Genomic DNA, 19,024 nt, shown 5'->3' with positions numbered 1-19,024 from the left:
TGCTGAAAGTAACTAAAAAGTTACTTTTAGTGTAACTTAGTTACTTTCCAAGTCAAGTAATCAGTAATATAACTAAGTTACTTTTTCAAGGAGTAATCAGTAGTCCGATTAAAGTTATCTTTTCAAAGTAACTATGCCATCACTGGTTTTGGCCAGAGCGGGGGCTGAAGGCGGAGTTTTTACAACTCCACCCCCCTCCGCGGGGGGGGTGGGGGGGGGAGGCGCAGCAGGCATTGGGCTCCTTGGAGGGGGGCTCACCCTTTCATACTTTGAAAACCCCTGTACTAGTGCAAACAGGAAAATAAACTTTTTTTGATGATGTTGTTTTTATATATTCATATATTGCTTGTTGCTATGGTTTCTTGGTTCTCTTTTTTTCCTCTCTTTCTGCAGAAATAGAAGCAGATTTCTAGGTTGTTGTATGTGCTCCATTCCTCTTCCTCTTTTTGCTTTAAACTTTTTTCTCATTTTTTCCCCCCCATCTTTGTATCCATAACATTTAGTGAAAGACATAAAGCTCCGCTTGTGAAATTAAACCTGTTGGACTTCTCCTTGGCACTCATACAACAACTCCGAATGCCACACTGCTGGACAGGACATGTTTAAATCTAATAATAATAAAATAAACTTTTTTGTGGTCCTTCTGTCTTATTCACTGTAAACCACACACATCCGCTGGTGGAGAATAAGAACACAACGTAAGCAAACGTGATCACAAACGTGTAAATATATATAAATAAAATGTTCATGACGTGGAACAGTTAAGGAGCGTTTATTTCTGAGTTATATGTGAACATCAATAATGAATGAGGATGTACATTATGTCAGGGGTAAAACTGGTGACAATGAAGGGCGGTGGTGAAATTCAAGCCACACAGACAAGGTTAGATGCTTAACAACTATTGTAAGGGAAAGTTGATCCGTAGGAACTGAAGAGCCAATGTTGTCTCTAAACACGACGTCTCATCAATGTTAATGAGGTGAAAGTGCTTCAAGCTTGGGTGATGCTAGACTGTCAGGCAGCGACATCATGAAAACAGAAACAAATCACTTACTGGCCTTTTATTAGGATAACACACAACACCCTGCACATCCACTGGAACCTCTGGTGTGAAGTCACACTGTCTAGAGAACCTGTAAAGTCTAGAGACGTCACAGTGGCAAGTTTTTATTTCTTTTACTGAAATAAAAGATTCATTCATTTCAAGGCCTTTTACACATCATTACCAGGAGGAACCAATAAGTGTTGATGGTGCTGTACATAGGGTTTATTTGATCAGTTCTTTCCTGGATTGCAAAACATCACAAACTGCTACTGTGTTGTTTTTATTGTTTCATGGATGTGTTTTTTTAAGAAGTATCTTTCAGAGGGCCCAAAACAGCGACTGCTTCAATCTCCACCAGTCCACCCTGCAGACACGCAGCGCAGTTGGCTTTCAGACAGATCTTAGTTTGGAATTAGCTCAAATCAGCGACACTCTGTGGTAAGTACTCACTCTGGGAAGTGCTGCCACCTGATAGGCGGCTCGGGCTGGGAAGTTGGTACTGAAAACTACAGAAGGAAGCTCAGTTAGGGCTCACATAGACGTAGTCATAGCAGGGTTGATTGTTCACTTTGATGGAAGTTTTATACTTGTGTCACCAAATAAAAAAAGAAACAAAAACCACCATAAAACCCTAGCGACTGTGATTTTAATTTGGTTCTCATAATAAAATGACTAATTTTAAATCTAATAAAACAAAAAAATAAAAGTGTGGACAAATAAAGTCTGTTTTAAGCACACCACAGTGTATTATTGGTATTTTAAATCAAACACACAAAGAGCAGGAAGATTTAATTAAAGAGGGAGGCGAATATGCTTATACCTAGTATTTTGTTCTTAAATATGCTTTTCGGTATTTACACAAGGCTTTGTATTTTGATGGATTTTTCCCCCGAGAACCAGTACTTTGATTTTTATGCTATGATACTGTGCCTTTTAAAAGTATTCATACCACTTGAACTTTTTAACATTTTGTCACAACACAGCCACAAACCTCAATGTATTTTATTAATATTTTATATTACAGACCAACAATAATTAGATATGAGGTGGAAGCAAAATGAGACAAGGTGTTCCACAACTCTACGAATAAAAATGTTAAAACAGCACAGAGTCAATTTTCTGTAGAACCTAGATGCAAGATTTCAAGTCTTGTTACATTCTCTTCAGTGGATTTAGGTCTGGACTTTGATTAGGCCATTGTAGCACATACTTATGCTTTGATCGAAGGCGCCATTCCATTGTAGATCTGGCTGCATTGTTATTCTGATGAAAGGTGAAACTCTTTGAACCCCAATCAGCATCTCCACAGCATGATGTTGTAGTGACCGCGATGTGTTCAGTGTGATGTTCAATGGTAATTTTCCTTGTTGCATACAGAAAAAAAAAGCATCTTAACTTTTGCCTTTTTATATAACCAGATATCTTCTTTCACCTGATTTCTGTGAATTTGAAAGTAAACAATACCAATGAGAGACAAAGAAGTTTGTGATTGTAATGTGTCAAAGTGTGGAAATGTACAAGTGGTATAAGTACTTTTGCAATGTGTGATTTTCCTCTTCACATGAAAATTAGATCTAAAGGAGAGACTTTACAGTCATGTTTAGGCAGAGGCAGGTAACACGTAGGTCGGTATTTAGATGAAGTTTAATCCACTGACAGAAGCAGCTCAGATTTCACTCAGCTAAGTGGCTCGGTACACTTCAACAGTGTGTGTGCTCGTGTTCTCTTAAGGCTACACTGCTTCTCAGTAGTGCTCTCACACATATTACCTGCTTAGGAACCTACTTTGCTCATTTAGAATACTTGGTGGCAAGTTTATTCTCGTTTTCAAGGATTTGATCAAACCAAAGAGGAAAAAAGTAAATCCGCCTGAGCGATGCATTTTTTTGGTGTTATACTGACACCTAGTGGTCATTTTTTTATAAACTGGAAATGAGGGGAACGCTTAGTTTTACACGTCTAATCTTTCGGAAGAAGCTAGCCTAGACTCTACTGTTTGCTAAAGATGATATACTTACACTGCTTGTAAACATCATTAACATTGACAAAGTCGTTCATGTTGGCTAACAGTACGGTGGTTTTGACAACTGCAAAAAAAGTAAAAAACAGAAGTGAAATTTATAATCTGGTCTCAAACGAAGGTATAAACAAATTTAACTACTCAACTAAAGTTTCTCTCACCGTTCCCATAGCCGCAGCCAGCAGCTTTAAGAATTTCACCCATATTCACAAGAGCCTGAAACAAAGTTCACAGCACAAAGTCCAGCACAGATCATCCAGCACTTCAAATATTGATTCAACTCAAAAATTTTATGGGAGGGAAAAACTGAAAATTGACAAATTAAGATTTAACCAAATGTTGCTGAAAAAGACCTTAGGAAACAAGTATTGCTTGACAATCCATTTCAAGTGTTGTGATTCAGTGTATTGAATAGATGAATGAGAAGCGGCAGGCACCTGTCTGGTCTGGGCCTGAACTCCACCTGCCACCAGCTGTCCACTGGCAGGATCCATCCCCAGCTGCCCCGATACGAACACGATCCGATCAACCACCACTGCTTGGCTGGAACACACACAGACGACAAATAAGAGTTACCTGGAATGGTTTAAAGGATGTGGGCAAGCCTGTCCTGCTGTAAAAACAACAAAAAAACTACATGAGCAACAATTTTAAATAAAAATTCTGCTTTAATAATTATTTTTTTATTTTAGTTGTTCGAGTTCAATGTATCCTATTCTAGAATGCAGCTGTGAAATCAAAAGAATTGCCATGTTAAAATATGAGGTGTGTATTTGTATTCAGATAAAAGCCGGTGAAGCCCATTTCTTTCTGAAGGCATATTGATGCTTCTGCAAAAGCACTGGACATGATCATAGATGTCACAGCTAACCTGCAACTTTAGGGAAGAAAAAAAAAGATAACTTATTTAAAACATGCAAAACTGTCTCAGAAAATTTATTTTAAGCTTCATCAGACAGAAGCACATAGTGGAAACATTTTAAGCACAAACCTGGCAGCAGAACTTGTTAATAGTTCAACTTTTGAACAGCTCTCCAGGTAATAAGTGCAAAATCTAAAAATGTGCACTTTGCTCTAAAAAGCTGCTTGGGCATTTCTGCCCCCTTAAAAGAACAGAGGGAATAGCATTTCTATTTACATTCATACTGCAACTCACTATACTATTACAAGGCAATAGTCAGTGTATTGTATTGCTCATGTGGCTCTAGCTGTGTAAAAGCTATAAAGTTTACAGACTCCTCTCACCTGTATGGGCCGATCGCAGCCGGGGCTTTAGCTGTAGTGATGATCCTCCTGACCAGTGCAGCCATTTTCCTAAAGTATTCAATGACTGAACAGAGTGAAACGTGCGACTTTAAAGAGGCGAGCAGCTGACAAGAGGGCGTCTTTACCGTAAACAACAAAGTATCTGCGCATTATAAAATGACAATGTATAAAGTTTGGTGGTTGGCCACACAAATACGTTTACATGCATTGCTAATTTAAATTAGATTTAAATTATTCAATTTAAGCAGATTTTTTTTCTGCTAGTATATACCGAATGTACGAAAAAGTGTGACTGTATTATTTTGTTGCGCTAATTCACTACATATCCCAGAACTCCTCCCCGAAACACGCGGAAGCAAACAAGAAGACCGACTAGCATGAGGGAAACTCACATGGTGGCCAACGGCAGGAGGAGAGCTCCCACGAGAATTGTGTGACTTTACAAGCCCTAAAGTAACGGTACTACAATTATGGATAACTTGTGTATTTACTGAGGGGGAAAAAAGCAAGTTTTAACAGAACTTGATGCTAAATACTAACTTTGTCTTAAGTAATGGAGCTAGTCAGCTAATACTGTAATGTTAGGGTGTTGAGCTGTGCCTTTTGGTTTCCTACAGAAAATGTCCGCAGCTAAAGCCAAAATGCGTGAGAAGAAGATGAAGAACCAGCCTGCCAGTGTGCAGTATCCATCTTCTTCTCATGTGGAGAGTAAAGCAGAGAACGGTGGAGGAGGGGATGTCACCGGTACTCACTGTTCGTATTCATGACTTCATCTCTGCAGAACACCTGTTCATTTCTCAGAGGCCAGTTAAAGCTTTCGTAGTAAATTTAAGTCGGAGTGATAGATTTATGTATGCCAGGAGTCGGACGACGTTATCAGTGATACCAGGGCCAAACTAGCAAGGATCTGGGGCCCTGGGCTGGAGCCAGATTTGGTCCCCCAGAACAGAATCAACCTTCTTTATTAGGTTGCTGGGCCTGATGAAAAAGTTACTAGTTATATATCTATATTTTTTTCTCCATTAGGTGGTAAATCAGATGCGCATCCTTCCTGGAAGAGGCAGCGGACTCCACCCGTCAGGCCCGGGTGGGTTCGCGGACATCACAAAGGTGACGGTGGTTACGACACAGAGATGCCCAACCACATCACTGGTAAACATGTTTACTACAAATCAATGAAAACTCTCTCTTGGCCTTTTTTTGAGCTATTTGGTCAATACTTCAGGCAACAGAATAGAATCACAATGCTGCTTGCAGAAGTACATTAGCTTGGGGAGTGAAGAAGTCCGTTTTCTCCTCTTTCTCCTTGCCTAGCTGGAGCTTTTGCTAGGGCCAGAGCAGCAGAGGTAAGCGCCATGCTGAAAGCGGCCACCCAGACGATGGGCAGCAGCCACGTGTTTCAGGCTCTACCCAAGCACATGAGGCGGCGGGCCACGAGCCACAACACCAAGCGGCTCCCTCGCAGGCTGAGAGACGTGGCCAACAGGATGGTAACTTCAGAGACCTGTAGTACTTTTAGGAGGTGAAGAGCATCCAAAAGCCCATCTCTGACATTCCTTCCTTCTGAATGTTTCCCTTCAGAAGAGGAAGAGCCTTCTGGCTGGCTTGAAGAAGAAAAAAGAACCGGTGAAGAGCAAGAGCCGCAAAGCTCGCCGTCGCCACGGGAACCTGCTGATGGAGTTCAACCGGCGCCAGAGGAAGAACATTTGGCTGGAGACGCATATCTGGCACGCCAAGCGCTTCCACATGGTGAAAAAGTGGGGCTACTGTCTGGGGGTCAGACCCACATACAAATGCTACCGGCCATGCTACAGAGCCATGAGCAGCCACTGCCTCCTACAGGTAGCCACGAAGAACAACATGGTTTCGGTTTCTGCAGCGGGTTCAGTTTGTAACCCGTCATGCTTTTCCACCTCAGGATCTTTCTTATTACTGCTGCATTGAGTTGAAGGGGGAGGAAGACAAGCTGCTGGCTGCTCTGACTCAGCTGACATGCAAGGAGGCTGGTGAGATCAAATCCCAATATTTCTAGTGATCTATTCTTGTTTGGGGGGCATTCGTACCAGCTCTGCTTGCTTCAAAGACAGTTCATTTGTCTAGGAAGATTGTTTGCTTTTTGGAGCTTGATGCGTTTGATGTTTGATGCATAATCAAACTGTGACGCGGATCAAAAACTCAACTGTCTTCCACCTGCAAACCTAAATCTCTGTTTGGCTGAAGTGAACTCTGGTGTGGTTTTAATGTAATATGAATGTCAACTGGACAGCAGACCACTTCAAAAGCATTAAGTGGAATACAGCGCAGTGCATTCTGGGTAATTGGTATTTTATCAACAACAAAAGAGAAATCCTACAACTGCTGAAACCTGACACCGCTCCATTTTTGTTTGCATTCCTTTAATAAGGATGTTGTGGTCTGTCTTCTGCAGTGGTTTGTGTGTCTTTTCCTTCAGTGGCTCCTCATCCTGCTCTGAAACAGGTCTGATTTCCAAGGTGTGATTGTCGTGTAACCAGGAATGAGTAACTTCAGAGACCTGTAGTACTTTTAGGATCTGGTGAAGAGCATCCAAAAGCCCATCTCTGACATTCCTTCCTTCTGAATGTTTCCCTTCAGAAGAGGAAGAGCCTTCTGTGGCTTGAAGAAGAAGAAAAAAGAACCGGTGAAGAGCAAGAGAGATGGAACCAGATTGCCCACCTCCCCGGTTACCTGGAGGTCCAGCTCAACTGGACTAGTTATAAAGTTAGTCCAGCTGCAAGATTCTGAGCAAAACCAAAGTTAGGATTATTAAGTCTGTCGATAATTGTTCTGTTCTGTTTTTCTTTTTCTCTAAATGTATTTCAGCGATCTCACGATGGAGATCATACGCTATCGTCTGATTGGACCACAGTCTCATTCTGTGCTGGCGGAGACTTTGGAGGCAGCTACAGTCTGTGATGTAAGCAGCACCTGCAGTGGAGTTTCTGTTTTCACACTGAAGAACTCAGTTTGTATCCTTCTGTTTAAGGAACTGAAGTCTTCTCCCCTCTGGTGGCCTGAGCATTGCAAAGACCGGAGCAACATGAAGCTCCATCAGCAACAAACGGATGTCTTTAATGTACTGAAAGGTTTGTCTTTTTCTGTTTTATCGTTTTGCTTATTTACTGTCCCATCAGGAAGTTGCGATTGCAACTTCAATGGTCAGTAACAAATTTTGTGCAGACTTCCAATTTTCACCAGTCATTGCAACTTTTCCAAAAATCTGACCTTAATGTTTTCTGTATTTTATTATTTTCTAACCAATTCCCTTAGCCTTCTTTTAATTGAATTACTTGTTTCATAGGGTCTCTTGAACATTACAGACATCTTTTTTTGTTATTTTTGCAAAAACCGTTCTGTACAATTTCCTGTAACTGTAAGTTATGGTAATGTAATTTTCCGCACTCATGGTGCGTTTAAAGACGCAAATTGTAAAAGACTTTACAATTTTCTTCCAGACAAACCAAGTCAGTTGAGTAATGATGCATGCAGGTAATGTTAGCTAAATGATGGCTACTTGATCCATGCCAGTATTTTATGATAAGCTCCCTTGCTAGTTAGTTAATGCCATGAATAAATCCAATTCTCTTTCATTTCCGTATAAAAGTTGTGCTCACTGTTTCTTTCCACATATTTAAAATCTTAGTGCTTCACGGTTTTTTCTGGTAAGGCGGGAATTATAACTTGATGAGAAAAAGAGAAGGAAAGGAAAGATTGTAGCAATTGCAACTTTTTGAAAAAGGTGTCCCAAAATAAGTAATTTGAGGCCACAATTATCACAAAAAAGCACAGCAACATCCTGGAGGGACTGATTTTGACCAGGTTGCTCAGTGTGTGTGTGCGATGAACTCATCCAGGTATCTATTCAACTGGAGAGCTCCCCCCAGGAACGGTGCTGGGGTTGACCGTGGACGACCCCCGACTGACTCTACCCAGACAGAAGGTTAAAGCCGCACCCTGTGTGAACCAGGACCAAGGTAAAATCTGTCCTGCTGGAAAGACGATGAGCTTTTTGCTCTGAATTCACCACATGCTGTGAGCTGGGGTTTATTGTCCGAAACAAAACCAACCAAAAGAAAGGATACAAACCGGTTCTGATGACCGTCTGGGTGTCTGAGCTCCAGCCTGGAGGTTGCTGCAGTGAGTACACATATGGTTCTGTGCTCTGGGAAGCCTCTGCCTGGCCATGCAGATGTTCCAGGTTCGAATCCTGGCAGAACCCTGTACTCCAAACAGAACCTCTGGGATTGATGACGACTTAGTGGGCTTGGCAATATGAAGTGGGCTTTTAAACCCATCGGCGTAATTCACATAGACGGCAAGAAACATGTGGTAACAGTTTCAAAATAAGACAAATCTTTGTTATTCCTATTTGACCTTCATATTTATAAAGCCAGTTCTCACAAATGTTCACCTATTAACCTGTTGAGGCCTGATGGTGAAAAAATGCTGAAACCCAAATTTTCTTTGGCACTTGAATACCTCAGGTTAAAAAATTGCAGCTGTTGTAAATCGATTTCATTCTGGGGTTTAGTGAGCAGCTTCTGTTTCCTGAGAAAGAGAAACTTTCTCTTTCCTTCCATTTTCCTGACTTCCTACAGAAAGTCAGCAAAATGGAAGGGTGTTTGAAAAAAAAAATTTAAAACACGATTACATCAACTTTTGAAATTATGAAATAATCAATTGCATACAATAGTTAAAAACAGGAAAATTTCCTACAAAATGTACTGTGACTACAGGGATGTGTGAGCACTGTGAAAACAATCTTTTCTTCTTTTGCACTGTGTCCAGAATCCTAGTTAGAATGGTCCTGGATTGTCGTGGTGCTGCCTTCACAGGACCATACTCTGTGTGTGTGTGTGCGCCCATGTGTGTGTTTTTCTTCAGTAGGTGATGAGGAGAAGAGGAACCAGTTGATGTTGCAAGGAGTCCCACTGCAGTGCTGCCAGAGCTTCCTGTGGGAGCGGTCTGTCCGGGAAAACGTCACTGACAACAAGATATCTGAGCAGGTACCATCAGAAACATCACCACAGTCCTGCCTTAAAGGGGCAGTCTCATGTAAAATCCTTTCTTTTTAAGCTTTGCATAATGTTGTTTATTCATCAAAAACATACCTGTGCTGCTTTGATTCTTTCAAGCATATTTGAGAAATCTTTAAATCTCCCGTGGCAACCATTTAGCTGGGTGTTCCTAGTGCTGCCTTTGAGATGCCTTTCAGCTCCTTCAGACTAGCCACTAGCAATTAGTAAACACCTGGTGGAATTGCAAATCAGCTGAGCTTATTAATTCAAAAATACTCAACCCCAAAGGGAAATGAAATACAAAATCATAGGAGCTACTTGTCGGTGAAACACTGGTAAAAACGTTAAAGCCTTAGTAGAGGAGTGATGTTCTGATGACTTCCTGAAGATGGAGGTTCTGAAAGAGCAGGAGTTTATAAAGAAACTTCTGTTGGCCAGCTGCTTCTCTCTCCCCTGAAGAGTTTTCTGTGTTCTGGTTAAAGGAGCTGAACAGGATGAGGAGTGAACTGCTGGTTCCAGGCTCCAGGCTGGGCCCCGGGCCCCAACAGGGCCGGGTCCCCGTCCTCTTGGTTCACCAGCCTGGTAAGCAGGTGGGTGACGAGCTGGGCTCTTGGGGGGCCGGCTGGGACCTGCTGCTTCCTAAAGGCTGGGGGATGGCCTTCTGGGTCCCGCTGGTAGGTAGCTCTACTCCAACATTCTTCTTAAACACCCTTCGTTCTTCCAATGCAAATAAAACGGCCCAACATTTTTTATTGGATTTTGTTGGGGGAAACAATCTGTCATATTGGATTATTTTTTTATGAGCGGGGTTTTATGTGATAATCTCATCACGGGGACAATAGCAGAGCAGCAACAGTTGCAGCAGCTTGTGTTCCTTCGTTTGTGTTGTTTGGTAGAACAGAATATGGCAGTTTATCAGCAACATTTTAACTTTAGCCTTTTAGACTGTTTATCTTTATATCTGCTTTGTTGGAAATCTATAAACACAGCTAATATTTACCGTCTTAATTCTTCTAAATTGTCTTCTGACAGACCATAATGCTTCATGAGCTGCTGGAGGTTTTTACAACAGATCTGGTTTGGTTAAAACATCTTCTATTGAAGTAAACCAAGCAGATTGTATGGAGTTACTTTGAAGCAAGCCCTGTTACATGTAGTGACAGTGGAGAGGAAAAACTCCCCTTTAACAAGAAGAAATCGCCAGCAGAACTTATTGAATTAATTATGTAGATTCTGAAAGAATAAAACCTGAAAACTTGTTCAAAAACTTTCCAAGAAATTAAACGTCATGATGTACAAGCTGCTATAAAATATTGTTACTCACACTGAATGATGGAAGAGCTTCTGAGTGGTTGAATTTTAAATATATGTCCCTTTACGGTATGGCACCGTAAAGGGACAGCATAATCAAGGTGTTAATGCTCTGATTATTAGAGTTGGGCTCTGAAAAGAGGAAAAGCAGGATGAGACAAATCAGACAGAAATAGAAGATAATCAGACAGAGGGTAGTTAATCCCCACGATTTCCCAGAAACATTTGGACTCTGCCAGACATCGTCACGAGTCGTCTTTAGATTATTATCATTTCTATTTATTAAAAGTTCCTATGTTTTCTTTTCTGTCCCTCCAGGTGTACAGAGGGGTTCGAGTCGCCGGTCTGCACATGAGTCTGAAACACTCTCAGAACAAAGCGGCTCCCCACTTTCCCCACGACTATCCGGACTGCCCCGCAGGATCCCGCTTTCAGGAGGAGCAGGAGGCTGAGTTCCTGGACACATTTAGAAGGTCAGCTGAAGGTCGAGGCCCAAAGGGAAGCAAAATATCGCGCTAATTGAATTCACCGCATGTCCGGGAACAGCTTGTTTCGCAGTGGGGCTGAAGCGATTAATTGCGATGAATTGATTGACACATAAGCCAAAACTGTAAAAGAAATATATATACATATTTTGCATTTAATAAAAAAAAAAGATTTTATGTTCTACCCAAAACTCCTCTAGTGGCAGTTTTAGTTACACCTGGTTCAGATTCAGTAAAAAAAAAAGCAAAAACAAAAAACAAAACAGTTATATCTAGCACCTTTTGTTATCCAATTATTAATGTGTAAATCTAAAAAAATAAATCAACAAATCAGCCCTACACTGTACACTGTGTTCCAAACTATTATGCAAGTGTCCGCCTACTGTTTGACGAGGGCATGACCTTTCACCCTATGACCTTTCACCCTCTCCCTCAGGCATCCGCCAGCTAAGAGGACCAATTACATAAAACATGGCTGTCTGGCTCCTTTTCGTTGCCCCTGGCAACAGCTGGCAGAGGAGTGGGAGCTCCTGGCGACGGACGGAGGAGCGGACAGGAAAGGAGACGGGCAGACCCAGATGACCAGGAAGAGCCATGAAGTGGTTGAGGAAGTGACATCACAGCAGAATGTAGCTGCAGCTAGTCCTCCGAGCTGCTTCACTGTTCTGAGGTAAAGTTAGTTTAGATTGTGCTTCTTATTTAACTGTGTTAAGAGTGGCTGACTTTTAACGGCACCATGAAAAAGTAATCATAGCCTTTTAACTTTAACATTCAAAAACTTCAGTGATTCTTAAGGGGAAGTATTGACTCAAGGAGGCTGAATATAAATGCGCAGCAACATTATGACTGAAAATCTATAGAATTAGAAACTTTGTGAATGTGGAAAAATTAAAGTGGTGTGAGTACCATGTCAGTCCTTCCAGGAAGTTGCGATCAAAACCATCAATGCAAACTCGCTGATCTTTTGTAAATTTTGTGTGGACTTGGGGTTTTCACCAATCATTAATGTTTTCCTTCTTTTCTGGCCAACCCCTGCCATCGGCTGAATTTTGACCAATCCTCCTAGTCCTCAGTTCTAGCAACTCCAACTTTTTTGTAACCACCTCGTGACAGAAATGAAGCTTAAAATATCGGCCACATTTTGAAAATGGTGCCACAAAATCGGTAAGTTTAGGCCACAACATTCACATAAACATCGCAACATCCAGGGGGGACTATTAAATACATAAATATAGATGAGCCCAGGAAGTCTTTTACTTTGAAGAGATCTCATAAGATGTTAAAGCTGTTGACAGGCTTGGTGCATGCAGTTCCTCCAGTCTGCCTTTTTTCCATCATAATGTCTGAGAATCCTCAAAGTACACCCAGCCTTATTGCTGCAGTAGATCACAGATTAGATGGGAAAAGTTGCATGTTTACCCCTGAAAGCAGCTCATAAGCCGTGAGTAAAGTCTTCCTGACTTCCTGAGGATGACTCAAGCAGATTTTCAGTCCCATTGGCTTCATTTTTGTTTTCTGGGTCATAAATTACAAAACGTGCATCTCTCTCTCTCTCTCTCTCAGCTCACCAGTGAATTGTATTCTGAATATTACACACCTGCTCTAAATGGATGCTGGTTATTTTGGGTTTTCCAGGAACAGAAGGTCTCTCAGGCTTCTCTCCAGCTGGTGCAGACCCCCGACATGCAGAAGACAGAGGTGGGGTCGCGGGGCGGCTGCGGCGGCGCTCCCTCTCAGCGACTCGGCAGTGACGTCTTTCCATGCCGCTCACAAGATGAGTGTGGTGTGGGTGCGCCTAACGCTGCTGTCCAAAGGGAAACCAGAAGCCCATGCCATGTTGTGCGTGCCGACTGCAGAGGACCTGAAGCTGTTTGGCAAGAGCCCAGAAAGCTGTGGCCCTCAGGAGCCCCCCCACAAAGACCACTATAAAAGTAGAATTAACCGCAAGAAGAAGAGCGCCAAGACAGCAACTCCATCACAAGAATCAGACCACCAAACTGCATCCACAGACCTCCATTCGCCCTCTGACCTCATCCTGGGGCTCTGGCCGGACCCTCTGCCGAGCGTGGCGTCTCACTGCTCCCGGGTGACGCTGGGCTGGGTCACCCAGGGGGACTTCTCCCTGTCTGTGGGGCGTGGGGAGGCTCTGGGCTTCGTCAGCGTCTCCGGTCTGCTCCACACGCTCCTCAAGCAGCCGCCGGAGCTCAGAGGAACGCTGCTGCTGCGCAACCCCGCCTCCCTGCACTACCGCTTCGTCAGGGTCAACATCGACGTATGACTTCCAACGGCCGGACCTGAACAGAACCGAACCCCCCCCCTTATAAGAAAAAAGTGCAGCGCACTATTCACATAGTGCAGCAGCAGGTGACTGAATGGCTGGTGAAAATTGTGCCTTCAGAGAGCATGACTGTGTGTATTGCACACCAGCAGTATCCTTATCAGAAATCCTTGTCTATGCAGATCATGAGATGAAAACTGAAAATGGAAGAAACGTGTTTTAGTTACTCGGGTCTCATTTCTGGGTTCTTTGAAAGAAATCTGATCCCATCTGCATCCTTTGTTGATTAAAGTGTTTTATGTTGAAGAAAATAATAATAACCAACTGCAGCTGTTGGTTGGAATAAATGCCAATAAAAAAAATTAATAACGTATCTGTGTATCTTAAAGTTTTAAAGACTTGATTACGTTTTTAAATACGTTACTCAAATGTCGTAAATGTTGTCGTGGCAGGACTATTTTAATCTCTTATTTCCTATGTCATTTTTATTTTATTTCTCCTCACAGGACTTTTCTTTCAGGCAAAAGCTTGAGTCATGCATGTTCTGTGACTCGAGGCATTTCAGGCTACCGCTAACTAGCCAATACACCCTAGCTACCATTTAGCTAGCTATTCTGTATCTATTACGGTCAAGTGCAAATTATTGCTGGTTGGTTAGACGACGTTCATCTTCGCTTCTGGGTCACTTGACAACCCGTTTGATGCTACGAGTATCCTGAGGAGGGAAAAAAAAAGCTTGGCACTACGAGGATACAGCTGTAGAGAGAATAGGCAAAATATGTAATTATCTTCTGTATATTTCTGTTGTGACTCGACTTAAATTTGCGTTGGTGCAATCTGCAAAAACCCTGAATAAATTTGACAACGATGTTTCAACATTACATCCCAAAATCCAAGAAGAACGCCGTCGAAAGTCTTGTGATGAGACGCGTAGCAGAAGGTGATGATCTGGTCAGAGGAAGCTTAAAGCTGAAGGGTTTTTAAAAAAAATTGTACTCCAAGAATGGCAACCGCTGCAAACTACTTTTAACATACTATCCATACTGCGGAGGACAACCCCAAAATAAAGAAAAAAGCTGCAATTTATTGTGGAGAATGGCCTAATTAAAGTCCAGAACAATATCAAAGTGACAGTTTGTTGGAAGACTTGATGCTTGCAGATTCTATCCTATTTGAGTTTGAGCTGATGCATATTTGGTTTGCAGATGTGCAAACCAAATATGCAGATTTGCACATCTGCATATTTGGTCTTCAGATGTGCAAACCTGGTTGAAATCTGCCCCAAAAAGACTGCAACTGTGCTCAAAAGTAGCTCAGTAGAGATATTTCTCTCTAAAGCTAAATTTATTTATTTTTTAAATGTTGCTGGTCAATCACAAAACGTCAATAAAACACAAAGTGTGTGGATGTAACCTGACAGAACTCCTGCAACTGCATCCAACTACAGATACTTAAACTTTGTGTCTTCTTATAGCAACCCTGCCATGAACTGTGGTTTCCCACATATCCCATAATGTGTAGGTGGCAGATAAGAGTTTTGTTGCTTGGCAACACTACAGTTTGGTAGCGGCTCAGCCAGGCGTGCAGTCTGAGGTTTATCCGAGGTGAAGATGGGCGGTGAAGATTCACTCTGGTGCTTCTAAGGTGAGTTAGAAAAGAGGGTGGTGCTTTTAAACAAAGTATTTACATTATACAAGTAAGGAAAAAGAAGACAATACTTTAGAGTTTACTTTTCCTCTTTTTAAATTATGTAAATTTACATTTGATCATTAAAGGATAAGTGCAATCAGGTGTTCTTTTTCTACCACTAGAGGGCAGTAGTGCACTTATTTTGATTCATAGACTTGAGACATCAGGTCTGTAAAAACCTGTTTATATCCTTTTTCGGATCTTATTGCAGCCAATGAAGGATCTGACGTTTTAGTGCCATCATGAAGAGTTTAATTTAATTTCCAAATCATCTTTCCTCATCAGGATATTCCAGACAGTGGTGACCGTTATTCAGAGGAATGTTTCTTTTCTAAATTTGTGCTGTTTTTAACAAGACATTTTGTTGAACTCTGTAAAATCTGAGCTCACTCCCAAACTGAGTAAAGCAGCAGTCCTGACAGACGGAGAGGCCTCCTGTCAGTCGTCTGTTTGGCCGCCTCTGTTGCACATGAGTTTGGCTGCCAGTGATCCGTATGTTTGGGTCTTTGCCTCGGGCTGCACTTTGTCTGTGTTCCTTCTCCCTGTGAACATGGACGGCACAGATCATTATGCCAGACCCTTCTGCTAAACTCATTCTGTCTCACTGGCCTGTTTGACATCACATTGTTTTGTTTTTTAACTGATCTGAGAGAAAAACTTACCAGGAATCTTGTCCATTGGAATAAAAGTGCGATCTTGTTGCTTTATCTTTGGTCTGTTTCTGGCTATCAGGAAAACGCCGATGAAGGACAGAAGACAGCTACAAGACAGATTCAGGGAGGATTACCGGCAACACCTGCTGCTATTGTTGGACAAGAAAACACAATGAGGGGTTTGCAAAACACTTACCCAAATAAGAACATAAAAATATTCAGCAAAGCCAAGCCTTCAAATTCCTGGTAAAATATTATCCCTGCAAAATAAAAAACAACAAGAGTTATCTCAAGTGCTCAGATATTTGTAGCTTTACAAAAAAACAAAAAAACAAAAAAACAAATAGAGTTGGGTAAAGCACTCTATTATTAACCGATGTGCTTCTACAGATTGGTAGCAGAACAAACATAACTCACAATTAAATTTTATCCTGAATCTGCTTAAGCTGCCAAAAGGCAGGCAAAGACATTTCTTCATGCATTTCAGCAGCTCAAGTTAACTGCTGTGGCAATTAGAAGGTTAAAAAAAATACAAACAAAACGCTCATTTTCTTCCTGGTGGAACTAAACTAATCTTAAGAGCAAAATCCACCCACGGATGTTCTTCCACTGCTGATGGAAAATAAAGAAGCAATTTGTTGTTCCGTGGAGTCAATCGTGTGTTTGTGTGGGCAGACACAGCAATGGTTAGACAAAACGCTGTGGAAGGTGAGGGTAACCCCAAATCACACATCCTGAGACTCTTCCAGGTCCAACTAGTGACAGACCTGTCCCATTGTGAAGATGGAGGGAAAACGCTGGAGAAGAATATCTGAAACACACTTATGGGTGGGAGTTAGTGACTTAAACCCAATGCTTTAGATCATATTTGCAGAAAATTTCCTATAAACCCAAAGTTATGCATTAGCACAAAAAATTGTGGGGATGAAGATAAATAAGATTAATTCCGGTATTATCAAGACTAATATTTTTTATACTGTGCTGGTTATACCTGCTCCTATGTGCCACATACCGAACAGGTCTAATTATTGTGAAAATGCAAGTTGCTTGTGGTGATTTCAGCAGCGGAGCTTTTGTCAGCTTTAAGTTATTTCAGTGACCATTTTTGATGTTGTCAACAATTTTGTCCATGTGTTTATTTTTTCCCTTTGGCATTAATGAAGTACTTTTGAGCTGAGCTGAATTGAAGTTTTCTTGTTGGTCTGCATCCAGCCTGAAAACCAGGAGGCCATGCCACCAAATACAGCTAATAGAAGCAGTGAACAGTGAAGTTTCACTCCTTTCCAACATTCTCTTTGATCACCTTACTTTCTTCCTTCAATAAGAGAAGATCAAGAGGGTGTTTGCCTACCTGCAATAATGGCGCTCGCAGTGAAAAACACAAAGTTGATGGGAACCACCTCTGTGGCGTCAAACATTTTCATTGCCTGATTGAGAAATCTGTGGAGAAGAAACCAAACATTGCAAGTAGTAATAAACTAATGACATAATTTTAGCCTGTTGTCAAGACGGCTGATTTAAGCAAGGACACAAACAAGCATTTACACCAAGTCTGGCAAAAGTAAACCTTGACTAACTTGATCTGGAAAGCGCAGGAGGCCACCATGACGACGAGCATGACGTAGAAGATGGGGTAGATGAGCTGCAGCTGGCTCGTTATCGACTCTGTGATCATCCCGGACACGGCTTTGACCGAGATGACCGTAAGGGAGGCTGCAACGGCACAAAGTCAAAAGCAGCGTTTCTTCGACTTGTGTTCAAGAAATTCTCCTGTTCTTGTTAGAAGACTTGCGGAGGCGATGTATCTCTGCCAATGTGAATTAATGTTTTTCCACACAGTTGTCCACTAATCTCTAACTAGAAATGATAGCGGAGGTCTGCTTTTGGTAGCCTGGCAACAAGGCAACCTCTCTGCTTGCTTAAAATACCTCAATCCATAACCTCTGCCCTCTTTCTATGTGTTCGTACCGAGCAGGGCCACCAGCAGCATCACAATGACAATGTGCTTCACACCCCTCCTCTTGTACAGATAGAGCAGAATGCAGAACAGGACGACCTCGATGAACTGTGGAGAGAAAGAAACAAGGGTCACATGAGTTAATGATGCTCATTTGATTTGCTCAGAAACAGAAAGTTGAAATTAAACTTTCCTTCCACGTCTTATCGTTGGAAGAAAATGCGGCGCACACAGTCAGACGACGACAGTTTAACTGAAATAAGTGACTGTTGCAAAAAAAAAAAAAAAAAAAAAAAAAAAAAGAGATGAATTTCTTGTGTTTAATGAGAATGACTTGGAGCTGTCCTTGTGAGTCTGGCGGCATTCAGTCATTCCCAACTAAACAGATTTAATAGGTGCAGTAAGAAAGGAGCACAGCAGCTGTATGGAGGGGAAAAAGGCCAAGCTGACCTTTAAAATGTCTCTCAATGGAATCCTGGTAGCGTAGAGTGTGTGTTAAATAAATAACTCATTCCAGAATGTAATTATTCTATGTGGAAAAGGATTACCAAAGACCTGGGTCATTACTAATAGAGCACACACACACACACACACACAGGGGGCACCAACCAAACAGTCTCTCTACACCAGGAGACGGGATAACCTCTGTTAATGACCAAAAGTCAGCAATGATATTTAATTTCCTCTGATTAATCACCAGCTACAATTAATCCCACTTTGGTTGGAGGCGGCCCCTCAGCCAGCTGATGAGAAGCAACTAATTCACTGCCTGTAATGAGGGAGAGCGTTCAATTTTGCACACCAGTGATGACAGACGCAATCTGTCAAAACACACACACAGAGAAAATATCCAAACACCTTGAATGTATTTACAGTTTTCCCTACTTTAAACTCCAGAAGCTTCAATGCATCAGTCAATCATAAAGTAATCATAAAAGTTTAAAACTGTTCAAGCTGTAAAGCAGGGGTGTCCAAAGTGCACCGGGGCCTTTTGTGGCCCCTTGACCAAATTCAGAACGGTACAAATGTATACATTTGAGACGTTTTGTAATTTTAAAATTTTCTTTGGTAGGATGACATTTTCTAACCGCTGGAAACGGCACCTCTTATGACTCCACATGGGATAAGCGTGTTAGAAAATGGATGGATGGAGGAGATTTTCCATGGCAAGTTTACATCTTCTTAACCTGACAATGTTAAGTACAACACTAGTTTCCTTCAGTTTGGTTTATCTACCACATAAAAATGAACATTAAAATTCGCATTTGTATTCTGCAAGTCTC

General features: G+C 41.7%; 3 protein-coding genes across 4 annotated transcripts in view; 1 reads left to right on the top strand and 2 right to left on the bottom strand.

Annotated features, from left to right (window-relative positions):
* Window positions 1-756: 756 nt before the first annotated feature.
* On the bottom strand, window positions 757-5,265 carry LOC122830723 (2-iminobutanoate/2-iminopropanoate deaminase-like). Its single transcript, XM_044116331.1, has 7 exons — window positions 5,085-5,265; window positions 4,312-4,396; window positions 3,504-3,609; window positions 3,228-3,282; window positions 3,065-3,133; window positions 1,497-1,552; window positions 757-1,410 (listed from the first exon to the last, which is right to left on the bottom strand). The coding sequence occupies exons 1-7, from the start codon at window positions 5,095-5,097 to the stop codon at window positions 1,351-1,353; spliced, it is 444 nt and encodes a 147-aa protein (XP_043972266.1). The 5' UTR covers window positions 5,098-5,265; the 3' UTR covers window positions 757-1,350.
* Window positions 5,266-5,465: 200 nt separating this feature from the next.
* On the top strand, window positions 5,466-14,421 carry pop1 (POP1 homolog, ribonuclease P/MRP subunit). The gene is made up of 14 exons (XM_044116971.1): window positions 5,466-5,484; window positions 5,647-5,822; window positions 5,914-6,174; window positions 6,251-6,338; window positions 6,846-6,867; window positions 6,946-7,071; window positions 7,174-7,267; window positions 7,337-7,436; window positions 8,205-8,324; window positions 9,238-9,356; window positions 9,851-10,042; window positions 10,998-11,152; window positions 11,601-11,834; window positions 12,800-14,421. Exons 1-14 carry the CDS (start codon window positions 5,466-5,468, stop codon window positions 13,440-13,442), a joined length of 2,349 nt encoding a protein of 782 aa, XP_043972906.1. The 3' UTR covers window positions 13,443-14,421.
* Window positions 14,422-14,519: 98 nt separating this feature from the next.
* LOC122830722 (NIPA-like protein 2) overlaps window positions 14,520-19,024 on the bottom strand; it is a 28,044-nt gene continuing 23,539 nt past the window's right edge. Inside the window, exons 7-12 of one of the 2 annotated variants that reach the window (XM_044116328.1) lie at window positions 17,753-17,849; window positions 17,362-17,497; window positions 17,136-17,224; window positions 15,981-16,044; window positions 15,794-15,891; window positions 14,520-15,673 (exon numbers count right to left, since the gene is read on the bottom strand). In XM_044116328.1, the coding sequence (XP_043972263.1) occupies window positions 15,570-15,673; window positions 15,794-15,891; window positions 15,981-16,044; window positions 17,136-17,224; window positions 17,362-17,497; window positions 17,753-17,849 (588 nt within the window). In that variant the 3' untranslated portion in view covers window positions 14,520-15,569. The remainder of the gene's footprint in view (window positions 15,674-15,793; window positions 15,892-15,980; window positions 16,045-17,135; window positions 17,225-17,361; window positions 17,498-17,752; window positions 17,850-19,024) is intronic. The other variant, XM_044116329.1, reaches the window with a different exon arrangement.

This window comes from Gambusia affinis, linkage group LG05 (genome assembly GCF_019740435.1).
Source record: "Gambusia affinis linkage group LG05, SWU_Gaff_1.0, whole genome shotgun sequence".
NCBI classification, from domain to species: Eukaryota; Metazoa; Chordata; class Actinopteri; order Cyprinodontiformes; family Poeciliidae; genus Gambusia; species Gambusia affinis.
The sequence above is the reverse complement of the archived record's forward strand: the minus strand, read 5'-3'. Positions and strand labels throughout refer to the sequence as shown.